Raw genomic sequence first — 15,475 nt, 5'->3', positions numbered from 1 at the left:
ACAAGTTTCTCCTATTCACTTTTTAGTGTCTATACATTTCCACAGGTAGGCCCTACCTCCCATTCGTCACTGCATATAGGACAGATCAAATTTCTTACCCGAGATTTGTTCTTGTCCAATGCCAATGCCTTGAAAGAACTCATCTGACCTCCTATGTCCTGCAATACTGTTATATGCCCTACAATACCAATTTGTTATAAAATGAGCTAAAGAATTAATGCGACTTCATTGTTAGAGTGTTTTTTAAACTTTCTGATCAATTTAGCCAACCAGATTGCTATTAAATACTTTACATCCAAGCCTCAGTGATCCATTCGATCCGGTGCACCAGTCTGTGTAGGACCTATACTGTTGAAAATATACATGCAAAGACTTGCCTTTGACGTGCCCGCGATATTTTCGCGGTATCCTCCTTTTGCAACCACAATACTCGATTGGAGTATACACTCTCATCGAAGATTCCCCAGCGAAAAGGGCGAACTAATTATTCTTTTGCAATAATGCGACGGCAACCGCCTACCTCTTAATCGTGACATCATGGAATTTCCTCGTCGCGGTTCACCCGTGGTATCAAGATTCCAAAGACAGAGTGAGTTGTCGTAAGAAACCGAGACTGGATTAAAAAAAAAAAGGCAGGTTTGGACAGTGCCAAGAAAAAGTAAGCAAGCGTTTTTGATGGATTTCTTTACCGGAAAGTTAAAAGTGTTAAAAGCGTGTGTGTGAGAGAGAGAGTGACATTATTCAACGGTTCCCAAAGACAGGGAAAACAGGTAAAGAAATAATCAACATAAGCAAAATAATTATGGCGTGATGGGATGAACCAAACACACATTAAAGATATAGATAATATGACGTAAACGTTCATAACATTAATTTCTGTACATGTGTGCATTAATTTCATTCGAAACATATTTGTTTAATAATGTATGATTTAAATGAATTATGCGTCAGATTTACTATAGTATTATCTCGATCCGCTTTTTACCCGTAAATATTTAAAGTGTTTATGGACAAGGCATTCAAGCCGACCATGCTGTTGCACATGGGAACGATGTAATACATACAGTCAATCAACGTAAGTAACGACGGCAACTGCATGTCAGAAATCAGATCAGTACTTTCCGACCTTGCAAAATCTAAATCAAAAGCAATAGTATTGACTGGTCCACATTATGAGAAGATGGATGAAATTAAGATTGTTGAAGCTCAACATTCGTATGCATGCCTTGCGTTCCCCTTCCGGGTCAATCTGTGTGAAAAGGAAGGAATGACGCCAAAAATTTATTATTACCTAATTGTGACGTCGCTCTCACGAGCGCCAAGTTCATAACGCTATCCGAGTGAAATCGTAGAGCCCGGCTCGGTCGCAGCGACGGGTACTTCCAGAAGAGGATGTTGTCCGTGGTCGAGGCGTGGCCTGAGATCAGCTCGTGCTCGGCTTCGAACCACTGCAAGGACGTGATCTTGGTTCGGTAAGAGTGAGACGAAAGGAAGAAAAAAAAAATCAGCGACGGAGAATGAAACTTTGATTCCTTATAAAAGGCACTGGTTTGCCAAAGAGCTGTGTCAAGGTAATAGTATATGTTCACATATTCCCATTGTATTGGTAGCACATAATGTCTTATACGTATACAACGGCTGGCATGTGGTTGGTCAAACCTCCTGCACAAAGCGAAATTAATGAGAGAAGTTGGAAACTTACTATCATGACTAGCTGTTTGTCTAATCGTTAGTTTGAATGTGCTTAGTCTCATTATAAAATCACGGCTACAGTATTTCACTTGCGATACTATATCACGGCCAATTTACGACTTTTCACAATTCTGTGTCTATAGCCGCGGTCACACTGGCAAGAGATCGCGAAGGTTAAGATAGCGATCTTAAACTTCTCAATCTTTTGCCAGTGTGACCGTGGCTAATTTTTGTTTTCATCGCTCTTCAGCGCGGATAGTGCATGCCCACAGAATATGAACAAGAAATTTGCAAACCAAGTTACATCAGTTATGATTAGTGTTGATTAAGGATTATGACGACAGGCTGCAAGATCACCTGCGTCCTGTATACTTCTATAGTTATCATGTGACTCTCCATGTGACCCTCAACATGTGACTCTCATCGAGTTACTCTCGTCACGTGACTTTCGTCTGTCCATAATTATGAACGAGTTAATAACAATGGTAGTGAATGATATACAGTGTACGCCAAAACCGTTTCCGAACCTCATTTTCAACACGTCGCTCCTTACTCTTCAGCCCGGTGATCAGGTTCCAGAATTTCAGAGTGGGTTCCTTCTTCACGTTGCCTGTTGCCAAGAGACCCGGTTGCCATGGACACCATGACATTGCCTGTCGGAGAATACAGCTTCACGACTGAATCATTTTTATGACGCATGTTTTAAGATATATGCTCAGATAAAATAAGAGATAAAGTGAGTTCACCTGCAGCAGCTCACTTTCCAACGATGATGGATAGGCCTTTCCCTACTTTGTTTATTGTCTACGTGCTGAATGAGTGAAAATGGGGGAAAATCCTCGCACTCGTAATATGGCTACAAAATATGCCTTTTGAATGTGTCGGTGCTCGTGATAATTTTTTACATATAGAAATTTTCGAAAGAGAGGATGCCCTATCAAATCGAAGAAAATTGGCAGAAATGCAAAAACTGTGGCCCTCGTAACCCACTGCAATTCACTAGCAAATGTAGGTATGACTGTATACTACCAAAGGAGGTACTACATGTACTAGGCACTTGCAAGTGGTTACAGTTCGTTATTCCGAAGATTCATTAATCCGAAAATGAAATAACGTTCGTTATTCCGAAGGTTCGTTAATCCGAAAATGACACAAAGCTCGTTATTCCGAAGGTTCGTCACGGACCCTATTTCATTTCGGATCAACGAACCTTCGGAACAACGGACCCTATTTCATTTTCGGATTAACGTACCTTCGGAATAACGAACCCTATTTCATTTTCGGATAAACGAGCCTTTGGAATAGCAAACCCTATTTCATTTTCGGATTAACGAACCTTCGGAATAACGAACCTTCGGAATAACGCTACAAATGTTCGGATTAATGAACCCTTTTACATTTTCGGATTAACGAACCTCTATGTATAGGGAATTTGTGTGTTTTGGATTAACGAACCTTCGGAATAACGAACCTTCGAAATAACGAACCTTCGGAATAACGAACAGCACCCGGCACAAGTACCTCCTTGATACTACCCTAGAGCTGTATATGCATGCTCTTATATAGGGTCAAAGGGGGCATGTGCATCAGCTACTAGTACTTCCATATCAAACGTGTGGCATATGGTACAACTTGGCCGGAAACTGGAGCAGCTATGCAATTTTTGATTTACCGTAATGGGGCCAGCGTGGGCGTTCAGAAACTCATGCAGCGGCTCCCTGGGCTGCCGCCGCTCCCATATCATCAGATGGCCGGATGAGTCTCCGGTAGCCAGGAGATCGACGTCCTTGTCGTAGTGGCATGTGAGCACGGCAGTGTCGTGTCGCTTGAACGTGAACCCTGGCTTGTGGGACCGGATGCGAGTATCGTAGTGGTACACGCCACCGTCCCTGCATCCACTGAAATGTCAAGCGATGAAGACGCAGATATGCCGGCATTTTTGCGTATTTATATTTGCAGGTAACTGAAATTAATGAAATGCGTGTCCTACATTCATCGAAACAGAAACTCACTTCAGACTTGTGGTTTAATGCCATGTAAACCAGGGGCCCATTTGGTTCATAAAGGGGTTTGCAACGATGGGAAGCTGCTACAATTGCAGTTACTTGGTAATACCTCAAAGACTCACATTTGATCTGTTGCTGCATTGATGTTGCCATAGAGCCTGCAATTATTACAATCTACAATATTGATCGTAGAAAAGATCTTCATGATTTTCAGAAGTATAGAAGAGAACACGTTGTGGCCGTCCAATTTTTTTTTCCTTGGGGTGGGGGGGGGGGGTTGCAGAATTCAAATCCACACATTTTTACTCCGCATGCAACACAGTCGGGAGGTGATGGCGCTTGAAAAGTCCAAACTCACCACATCAGGCCACTCCTGTTCCACTGCAGTGAGTATGCTGACGATTCGAGTGGGACCATGTCGTAATGCGTGCGGATGATGGAGTCGGGATTGCTGAGAGTCTATGGAACAAATGAATAATAATTAAAAAAAAAGTCATAGTATTTTTGTTTTTTGGCATTTTAAAATTGTGTTTGTTTGTTTGCTTGCTTGCTTGCTTTTTACATTAAAAAGTTGATCCAGGGTTGCGCGATGATCTCCTAACAGACCACTTGTCGTACAGTTGAAGAGTTTGTTTGCAAAAACCGATAAGTCCATTTTTGAAGATTTTGAAGTACGGTCTCTGTCATAAGGTACAAAATAATACCTTTTAATTGATATATTGGTCACTACATATAAAGGTACATTTTTGAAGTTATGGTCAAAAGAAGCAAAAAATTGCTTATTATTCTCTTTATTTTTCTTGACCTTTAATTGCAAATATCTCCATTTGGCAAATATGGACTTATCGGTTTTTGCAAACAAACTCTTTAGTTGTATTATGTAACGAAGAAGAGAGAGAGTGGCAGTTTCACTGGTTACGACATTGAGTAATAGGCCTAAGGTTATGATAATGTAAGTGACGATAACATCGAGAAATAACAAGGCTCTGCTGTACTCATGAAGAAAGAGCAGAATAACAAAACAAAACAAAACAAACAAAAACAGGAAGCGACTGGGAACAAAATGAATGACGATCATCAGATCTATAAGGAGAGGAGATTCCAACAGCGCCTATGACGAAGAAAAAGGTGAAAATGAGGAGTTTGAAAATGCAGAGGGAGCAAGGACCAAGGAGGAGAATCAACTGTAATGTGTGATGAACGGGGAAGAGGTATGGACGACAACAATTCGGTCATTAGTCATTGGGCATTAGTCACTGGCAGTTAGTCAAAAGCACGGTTGGCAAACTCACGACGACTGGCTTAAGATGCTCCAGAGCCGCTGTCGCAACCAGAGTGGCGTCATCGTGCCACCCCACGCAGTTGATTTGGACGAAATCGGAGCGCCTCTCCGGTTCGTACACGACCTGGATGTCCGTCGAGGGAGGGTGCCACGTGTATACGACCTGCTTGAAGGCGAAGACGAGCTCGCCTCGCTGATGGACGTCGATCATGTTATGCACTGATGAAATGGGGAGCGAGAAATTTTTTTTTTTTTTATCAATTGGTCATTCCGACGTATCTAGGAAAAGGGCCATTATCTATTATATGATTTTGTTATTAGGCAACAATGTAAATAGTCATAAAGGTATGTTGAACGTCTAAAGGCAGGAATGTATTTTCTATTCATATCAGAATTCAAGCAAAAACGCCTTTATCTCATCCAGGCTTGTGCGCAAAGATAGGTCTACATGATAGAACTGTGCGAAAGAGTCAATGAAAGTTTACAAGTGACGAACTGATACGTTTAATTTTCAAATCAATTCGCGTCACACGAAACAAAAGTAACAACTGAATCTACAGGAATAACACGGTCCTTGCCAGGAAGTGCTTCTGCGCACCGAGGTTCATATTCATTTTTCTTGAAAGTGCAATGTGATAGGTATGATGTCTCCACCTGCGCTTTTCTCGATGCCCGGCACATCATAAATCTTTTCTGGTACAGCCCTGAGCACTCGCCTGCCGAGCGGTCGGGGACTCCCTTGGCTAGACTCAGCATCTGGATTGAAGACTCCGAGAGGAGGTTCAGTGTCCTTGGGCTCTGGGGGAGGAGGAGGAGGAGGATTGGGAGGAAGAGGACGAGGAGGAAAAATACGAGCAATGCTTGAAATGAAGCTTATAGATACTTTCAGTGGATTGTGAAGATGGCCGACTGGTGAGAGGAAGAGCAAAATCGGAAAGTTGTCACGAACGTAACTTTCTCAGATGGGATGATGATATTATTATGCCCATACAGGCCATACAGTAGGACATTAACATGTTTTAGGAAAGCATAGAAAAAACAAACAACTTGTAACTTCTCCCTTTTGTTTACATATGGAACATTATGTCACCAAACTATTGTGCAATTTTACACTCACTTCCTGTTTGCAAAACAGTTTGCTTCATGTTTCTCTTGATAAGCATAATTGGAACGTGAACTTGACTCAGCGTATAGTGTAGACTATGTCTATAGTCATAACCACGATGATTTCGAGACATTTTGGACCAGTGTTGGATCTTACCTTTGCTTCTCAATCGGGGACAAAAGGGCAAAATCTTCTCGTTTTCTCCCTCGTAATTGCTGAATAGAAGAGATGCGACCCGATTACTAAAGACGTCACCGGACGAACTCTGAAGTGAGATTTAAAGCACACGGTCATCCAAATATATGTAAAAATATGAAGTATAAAAAGAATATAAAAATATAAAGAAATTTTTCATATTTCTAGTAAAACGAAAGAGCCCTTGACGTACCTCTTTCAGAAGGCAGGGGCAACAATGTTATCTTTAACATGTATCAGTAACATGTCATGGAAATGTGTACTCTTCATAAAAAAAAAAGAAAATGAAATTTTGTGGAAATCTCCTGTTTTCTTTATATCGTTGTACATTGTGACGGCACAAATTGTAGTAGCAAAGAAACTCTGAAAATTTATAACATTTGAACGGATTGCCAGATTTCCATAAACTTTCACTGATGTGTTCTACTAATATTGCTGCACTCGCTCAATCCACATATGCATTTGAGTAAACATGTCATTTAAGAAGTTAGTTTCTATCAGTTAGCCACACACCATATACGTATGTCAGTACTGAAATGGGGCTTCTATACTCCTAGGTTCTCCTTCCATCGACCCCCCCCCCCCATTACTCCCTGAAAATACTTCTGTTTATGGATAATTGGAAATACTGGAATCACTGCCTCTTGTTCTCTCATATTTCATTTTCGATCTTGTCATTTTTGGATGCAACACGTAACTTTCAAGCTTCCATCCCATACGAACCCGTGAATGACGATTAGGAGTGGGGTTCACTGCACTTGTTTATATACTGTGAAATGTTCCCAAGCATAAAAGCCTATACCAATGTGCCGCACCTTCTTCAGTGTGTCTTCACTGGTGATGGTGACATTAGCAAGTCAGTAAAAAGTAGCCCTTACTACGTCACTATTACGTCACCCGTCCGTCTGTTTCCCGTCCACGTGATTTGCTTTCATCTTAATTTAGTTATGCGAACATCATAGTTCAGATGTCACTTCAATAAACAAAAAAAAACCAAAAACAGCTAGTGTATATAATACCATGGTTCATACATATGAACATGATCACGTGGAACATCCTTGTTACATTTTCCCCATGACAGAACGGGTGCACGTCACGAGTTCGACACCCACGAGTCATACACTCCATGAGCTCGACACTAGGCAAATTAAGACCCACGAGTCCGACACTAAGGCAAACAAGGCCCACGGGTTCGACACAAAGCAAAAAGCGGCCCACGGGACCGACACATTAAGCCCAGCGATGTAATGATGATCTCGTGGGCGAGTGTCGGACCCATGGACCTTGTTCGCCTAGTATCAGACTTGTGGGCCGTGTTTGCCTACTGTCGGAACTCATGGGCCTTATTTGCATAGGGTCGATCACATGGGCTGTATGACTCATGGACCTATTTTTTCTTCATTGTCGAACTCGTTGGTCGTATGACTCATGATTGTCTGTCTTGTGGAATGACCCCGAGAGAACGTTATATCTAAGTGATCAAGGTATGGATTCTCAATGTTATTCGACTATCCCACATCATTATAACAGCATGATTGTGACCTTTGTTGTCGTCGGGGATATACCAAATGTTTTAATTTTAAGTTTGTGATGCCCCCTTGTACATGTCAGTCATCATGTAATTGAAATTCATATTGTCCTGCGGAAAATTAAATGATTTCAAAATAAGCAAGAACTGAGTCCTATAAACCGAACAATCGAACCATCGACTACTTCTCACGGAATCATTCAAGCTGCCATGTCCAGATATGTCCAGAGCGTCCAAGCAACTGTTCGACGTCGTCGTCGAAGAGAACGAGTCGTCGGATAGGTCACTCAGGTCTGTACTCCCGTGTCGATGTCGGTTCGCCGGGTTCGAGGGTGTCCGTGACAGCAGAAACTCGGCAAGGTCGAGATCCAGAGCCCCTCGGTTGGGGATGAAACGATCCAGAATTGATGGGACCAGCACGTTTGCGGTTATCGCACTGGACATAGTCTGGTGTCGTAAGAAATGGGACTGCGTCTGCGGTCATAGATGGCAAAGTTATTGAAGATTAAACGTTTATTTTTTCTTTGTACTGGATGATTGTATGTTTTTATTTTGACAAGCAAGTAAATGCATAACAGAAGTTGGACAAACAACAATCTCGAACAGCGAAATAGTACTATTGCCGTAGGTCCTTTCTCGAACTGTGTCCAAAGACCACCTGCAACTGACTTAGCAATTCGAGGATTGTCGTAGTGTGCGTCTGCCATTAGTTTATGGCATCCTTCGAGTTAATCATTTTAGAAAATACATAAAGAAGCTATAGTCCTTAGTTCTATGTATGCCTTAGTTTTTCAAGGTATAATCTAAATATACTTTTATTCACGTGACGCCATGAAGAGGCTCTAGGCCTATTAGCTTAGATATCTTGACGGGTAGAGGTGAGTGAAACAAAAGGATACTTATCACTTACCGCTGACGAAGAAATAGGGGGCCTAATATTTAGATATTGAGACCAAAAGACGACCAGATATTGCACTCTTGATAACGCCCGCTAGTTTCAGCGATTGTAGATATTCCAACACTGACAGTTCATCAGCAAGCTGTGTCGCCGGGTCTAATAGAAGGCAAGGTTTGAGGCAGTTTCAAGGTCTGGGTCATCCAGACATCACTTCTAGAATGAGCGGGAAGTGATAAGACAGATTTACCGACAGACTGCTGTAAAAAAAAAAAAAAAAAAAAAAAAAATGTTTAAAAAGGAGTGTGAAAGACTGAGTGATGAGAATCCTTGTCACCACATTCCTTTTCCTATGACAGTCATTTCGAAGTAAAATAGTTGATTACGCCTCAAAGTAATGGTCCTTGTAAAATCTGTGTCAGTTACGTAAGGACTGGAACGTTTTTTGCTCAAAATCTAATTCACACTCATGTTAATTGTGACACGATAAGTTCGAGTGTTGCGTAACAACGTGTTAAAATGACGAATTATGATGGCAAGCGATGTTTGTTTCGTTGTATAGCTAACCCAGTTACACGTTTAATACTGAGGCTTTCCACATCGGGGTCTTGATGAATGCATTCTATTTATACACAAAGTATTTGCAGTAGAACCTTTTGCTTCAGTGTCAAGATTTATGCTATGGGCTTGCAGTTTCGTCTGATCTCTTAAAGGTTCAACGACCCACATTCCTGTTTTTTTTCGTGAACAGTAATTGTAGCTACGTCGGACAGGTCTTCGTGATCTGAACGAGTTGCGTCAAAATCTCACAACATGACAATGCACCATTTAACTACGTCTGCTATATAGAAGAATTCTCCGTAAGTTCAAGGAGGTTCGAGAGAAGGAGGTTCATCAACTGGCTGTATTATTCTTACAGCTTTCATGCAGTATAAGGGATGTATAATACAAACGAATTCCACGGGTGCATTCATTTTGAACCTTTGATCTTGGCGTTTGAGGCAGCCATCTTTGAGAATGAGCACTTTGAAAATTCATTTTAAACTCTAATTTTAAACTATAATGTCGGGTATATTTTGCTTGTTTATTTATTAAATGTCCCTTATGATAACAGATAAAAAAAAAAAACCACACAAGTCAACTCCGTCCAAAGTGTGTAAAATGCAAAACAGAGCTGTAAGCTTTGAAAGTATTTGAGACTATATCCTCCTGGAAAGCCGAGTTTGTCACCCTTCCGATTAATTTCCCCAAATAAAACTGATATGGTATAATCTTCAAGTATACTTCGTTTTATAAATACATGTCAGATTTGAGTCCGGGCGTGTCCAGTAGAGTGATTTTTATTTTTATTATTCATCAATCTTTGCGTAATTTTTAGCCGCGCATCCCCTTATCTCCACCTTTATGTACCTCCCCGATGTACCGCTCTTTGTTTTAAGTATAGAAGTGGCGAAGAGTAATTATTATTCGTCATTAAGACACATCTTCCTTCGAAAATATGGTATATTTTTGCTCTAAAGAATCTTTGGGGAATCTTGCATCTGGTATGGAAATAAACCACTGGGGAGTTTGGGGCAAATATTTCCAGTGTTCATTCATACACGCAAAAATGATTCAATTCTTGTTTCTGCTGCTGTGGTTGAAATTTGACAAAATATTGCTTGCATACTTTGAAATTTAGGTGTTTGGGATCTTCTTTACACATCGCACCATTCCGTGATTTTCGCCTCACTGCGGCTTGCATAAACTTTATTCATGTATATTCTCTGTCCAATTAAGTGATAAACTTTGTGATTGTTTTGGTGTATGATGGAGTTAATAACCGTGCTTTGGTTTTCTCACAGAATAATAACGTTCAATTTCTATATAGCTCGGATCCCATCACACGCACTGTGGGAAAGACGAACATTGTGCAGATAGCGTCTTGTTCACGCTCATTCGTGCCAATAAATGGATTGAATTCGGGACTTTTTCACTGACCTCACATTCAGAGCCCAGTCCTCTGGACAACGACGTAATCTATAGATGAATTAGAAGATTATGAAACCACGTGCTCGTAAGAAAAATGCGTCATGCATGAAACCGACTTAATTTACTGCTTTAATAACCACAGCCCATTACCATTTTCTTGTCGAAATCCACTGAAACGCAGGAAAAGTCAGTTCCAGTGAAGTAGCATCCGCTGGGACTTAATGAACAGTCGGTCAACCGAGACCGAATTACAATCCTTCTCGTGTACCACATCCTATATAGGGACGTTCATGCACAATACAGCGTTACACAGACATGAACAGTTGATTGATAATCCATTCTCAGCAAGTTATCCAGTGAAGAGTTCCTTCCTACTGTATCCATCCTGCAATGGAAGCGACCCTTTGTAGTGAGCACAATTTCTTTTCAAATAAAATCGAGATTCAAGAGCTGGATTTATAACTATTTTTTTTTTTTTTTTTGTTGTTCAAACAGCCCTTGCACTTTGATGGCCAAAAGGATTCCATCCACAGGTGCATTTGTGCCTTTGATATTCAGTGTTTGAAGCCGCTTTTTATTGCGAGCAATCTGAAAATTAATTTGGTACTCTAACATTAATATCTGGTATGTTTTGCTTATTCATTCTTTAAGTGAAGTCAAATCCCCCCCCCCCCGACGAAAACATATGAAATATACAATGACCAAAGTCAATCCCCTCCAGAAACGTCAAGATATGTCAAGAATGACTTCTCAAGAGAAAGCAGTGTCATCATCATGCTAACAGACCTTGAAGGGAAATTCCGGTACAGATGAAAGATACTTTGAAAATAATGAGTGAAATTGTCTCAGTGCAACAATGAAAATTTAATAAAATCGGATGGAAAATGAGGAAGTTATGACATTTCAAAGTCACGAAAGTTTCACAAATTTTTTTCATTCAGACGCAATTACACCACAGCCTCAAAGTCAAATTATACCTAACTGATCATTATTAATTTTCATTATTTTTCTTTTCTTTTTGGAAACGATCAATGAAAAATAGTGAGGTGATTACATCATCAGCTCACTCATTTGCATGTTCATATCAACTGTATATGAGGAGCGTTCTGCAGAAATTAACTAAACTTCATAGTTTCATATATCTTCCCTAATCTTTATCCAATTATGATCAAATTTTCCCAGTTATACTCACAGGATTTTACTGTTTCTCATCAGAGTCGGCGAGAGTAATCTATGACAAGACTGGAATATCTCTGTACCTTACTCCGTGAGGTCACATTAACTACTTGTCCATTAATTTGTATATAATGCAGGGGCGGATCCAGGAATTCTGTAAAGGGGGGGGCGTGACTAATATTTCTGGTGCCACTTCCGGGTTTCATTTCATTGTTTTTCTTTTTATTTCTTTTGTTTTTTACGAAAAATAAAGGGGGGGCGTGCGCCGGTTGCGCCCCCCTCTGGATCCGCCACTGTAATGTGAAATTTGTGCAAATTTGACTCATTAGCAAAGACAGGGTTAAACGGGATACCGTACAGCATCTTCGTATAACAAAGTATACATACAATTTAATAATTTACCGAAAATAGCCATGCACACTCTGGAAGGTTGACAGAAAAGTGAATATTAGGATGGGGAAAAAGTGGCCCACTGGCGGGATATATGACGTGGGTCATTTGTACTAGATATGTACTAAATATCATCCGACATTAATTCATATATAACTGGTTAAAAATCATTGTAGCAGTAACTATTTTCAAATCAAAAGAACAAAACAAAAAACAAATACAAACTAAAAAAAAAATAAGAGACTGCCAATTATACAGTGTCACAAGCTACAGACACAATAGGGATTGAGCCGTGCATGTGTGCACCGAAATCAAACCACAATAGTACACACACATACATTCATGCCTACATACATAATTATACATACATACACAGTACATACATAGGGCCTTCATACATACGCATGTATGATAAACGCATTTATACATATTACACAAAAGACATGACATCCTACAATTAAGAAATCATAATGCCTCACATTAGAAAATAACCAAAAAAAGAAAAGAAAAGAGAGATGACAGAAGAGATAAGAAGAGAAGAGTAATAGAAAGTTTTTGTGATAGTACATACCACTCAGGACAGGACAGATGAAAACATAATTAATATCACACGAATAATTTGATTATCCAACGTTATATCTCGAAAGCAGATATCTTCTGAATTGTTATTTGAATGTAAGGAATGTGACAGATTCGTTTAAAAGGATGGTGCAGTATTGGTGGAGCTGAGGATTTGGCTTTTAACTTTTTGCGAGATACCAAGAAACCACTTATGAAATGGTACAGAGCATGCCATTCTAAGAGGAATTCAAAGTTTATTTCATGAAAATCGGTTTTGGAATGGCTAAGACATCCAAAAACAAAGTAAAAAAAAGCGATCGTAATAAAAGGTGTGTCCAACATTTTATTAGTATTGCTCACTTTTGGGTATCTCAGCCATTTCAAAACCTATTTTCATCAAATAAACGTTGAATTCATTTTGGAATTACATGCTCTCTCATATTTCATAAAAGGTTTCTCATTATTTCACCCATAAAATGTTAAAAACCTGAGGTTAGGTCTCAACCAAAATTATACGAGCCCTTTAAACTGTCATCTAAATTATTCCAAAGTTTGGAGCCAGTGTAAACAAAATGTCCCATCATGCGAACATGCCTTGATAAAACTGATAAAACTCAAAACTTGCACTGAATAGCTGACACACCCCCGCCACTCCCAACACTGTCCATGCTAGTCTGCTTTCCAGTTTTCATAATTTTCAAATTCAATTGTACACAATTTCACAAATATTGTATTGTTTACCCTCTCAAAAGAGAAAATACGACGCTCTAATGACACAATATATCGTGTGTGCTTGTTACCGCGACAGTTTGTTGCATTTGGAATAACAAAGATAGATTCCTGCGTCTGTGATAGAAACTACGATAATGATGCCCTCGATCGCATCGGATCAGCAGGGTCATTGAACTTCAGTAAAATTCATCAGTCAACATGGCGAATATTCTGCGAAATCTCCACAGATCAGTTTTGCGTATCTCAACAGCTCGAGCTCTAGCCTCAAGGTTGGACAAGCATATAAGAGTTGAAGTTAAGGTAGGTGTACTCAGATCAGTGAGGAAATAAAACCATGAACGGTGTCTTCCGACAATCTACGCTTGTTCTTAGTTGGTAACATTTATTTGAAACGCGTCATCACATGATTTACTCGAGTTGTAGCACAATGCAGTCCCACATACTGTATTTCATGTATACATGTCTGCGTTTGTAGTCGAGTAAATTTCTTTCGACTTTATTGACTGTAACGTTAGGCCTATTAAGGGCTTGCCTAGGCTAGATAGAGTCCTAGTAGATCCTAAATGCACGCAGCCGGACGGCATATAAATATCACATTGTAAACTAAGAGCCTAACACAATCAGCATGATCAGTATTTGGTATTATAGACTAGAGTAACTACGGCAGTATGCGGCCTTGCAGCCGTTCGCGGCAGGTACAGCATTACACGGTAATATACCGCTAAACACAGCACTGCACTGAGTATGCACACTACACATATAATAACACACTAGCAATCAACAAAAACCAACCATTAAAATGGGCACGATCTCTGACGAAAGTGAAATTTTCTCACCTAAATGACAACATATCGCATCCAAAATGAAATTTTCGGTACTTCTTAACATAACACACTAACAGTTAAGAAACAATGATCCAAGAAACTGGATTTTTTGTCGTTTTCTCGATGTTCATGGATTTTGAAAACATATGCTCACGTAAAATAGAACTTTCGCGAGCCGATGTGGGCCGCCATTTTTTTCGGAAAGTGGATGTTACCATCGAAAAAAAATGAGAAAAACACGAGAAAGACATCGACAACACCGCCAGATTTGCGATTTTGTTTGCGGCCAATGCATGTGCGCCCGCTATTTTCATGTGCTTTCGCAATGGGAATTGGTGCTTACGCAATGTTCGCGAGACATGTGAAGGCGTTCAGCTACAGATCGCGGAGCACGCGCGTATTGCATAGGGATTGTACATCGTGCCGCAAGCAGAAATACTACGTCGCATATCGCCCTTATCGGCGAAAATTGTGCCGGGTTTTGCCCTGGTAAATCATGAAAACTGCGTTGGTCAATGGTAAATTTCTTTTATGAAAACAGTTGCGGTAATTAATAATCTTGTCTATGATATATGAAATGGTTGAAAATAATTTGCCTGATTTGTTTACAAGTTGGAAAAACCCTTAACAATGCTTAAACTGCCGCAAACGGGATATTTTACTCTAGATGTAAATTTTACTAGAAAACTTGAAAAGATCTAGGGTCTAACAAGTTAGCACTAACAGTTGTTAGGCCTAAACTTAACAGTTTAGATCTAACGTTAGAAACTAGATAGAGATTAATTTAATTCTATTTGTTTTACATGGACGGACATGGTGGTGGCTGCTACCAAAGCTAAAAAGCTAGTACTACTAATGGTTAGCAATGGTTAGAGTCTAGTACTCGCAGTGGAATTCAACTTCCAAGTGGTGAGTGGAGGCTAACTAAGATCATTCATGAAGATATTTAGATACATGTTTTGTAAGATTGGAATATGAATAATACTAAGTAATTGGGGGCAAAGAATGCTTCTGAAGGAGCAACCATCCATATTTGTGTTTGCCTTCTTTGCAAAGCAACATGTTAGGTAATCATGATAATGGTTGGGATGGGGTTTCATTTGTCATAAAGATAGGAA

At 39.9% G+C, this 15,475-nt stretch overlaps 1 protein-coding gene across 1 annotated transcript; it reads right to left on the bottom strand.

Moving 5' to 3' along the window:
• Window positions 1-535: 535 nt before the first annotated feature.
• LOC140236551 (anaphase-promoting complex subunit cdc20-like) lies at window positions 536-8,252 on the bottom strand. Its single transcript, XM_072316475.1, has 8 exons — window positions 8,001-8,252; window positions 5,635-5,778; window positions 4,991-5,173; window positions 4,057-4,157; window positions 3,365-3,590; window positions 2,220-2,345; window positions 1,314-1,463; window positions 536-613 (listed from the first exon to the last, which is right to left on the bottom strand). The coding sequence occupies exons 1-8, from the start codon at window positions 8,250-8,252 to the stop codon at window positions 536-538; spliced, it is 1,260 nt and encodes a 419-aa protein (XP_072172576.1).
• Window positions 8,253-15,475: the final 7,223 nt, after the last annotated feature.

This window comes from Diadema setosum, chromosome 13 (genome assembly GCF_964275005.1).
Source record: "Diadema setosum chromosome 13, eeDiaSeto1, whole genome shotgun sequence".
Taxonomy (NCBI): Eukaryota; Metazoa; Echinodermata; class Echinoidea; order Diadematoida; family Diadematidae; genus Diadema; species Diadema setosum.
The sequence above is the reverse complement of the archived record's forward strand: the minus strand, read 5'-3'. Positions and strand labels throughout refer to the sequence as shown.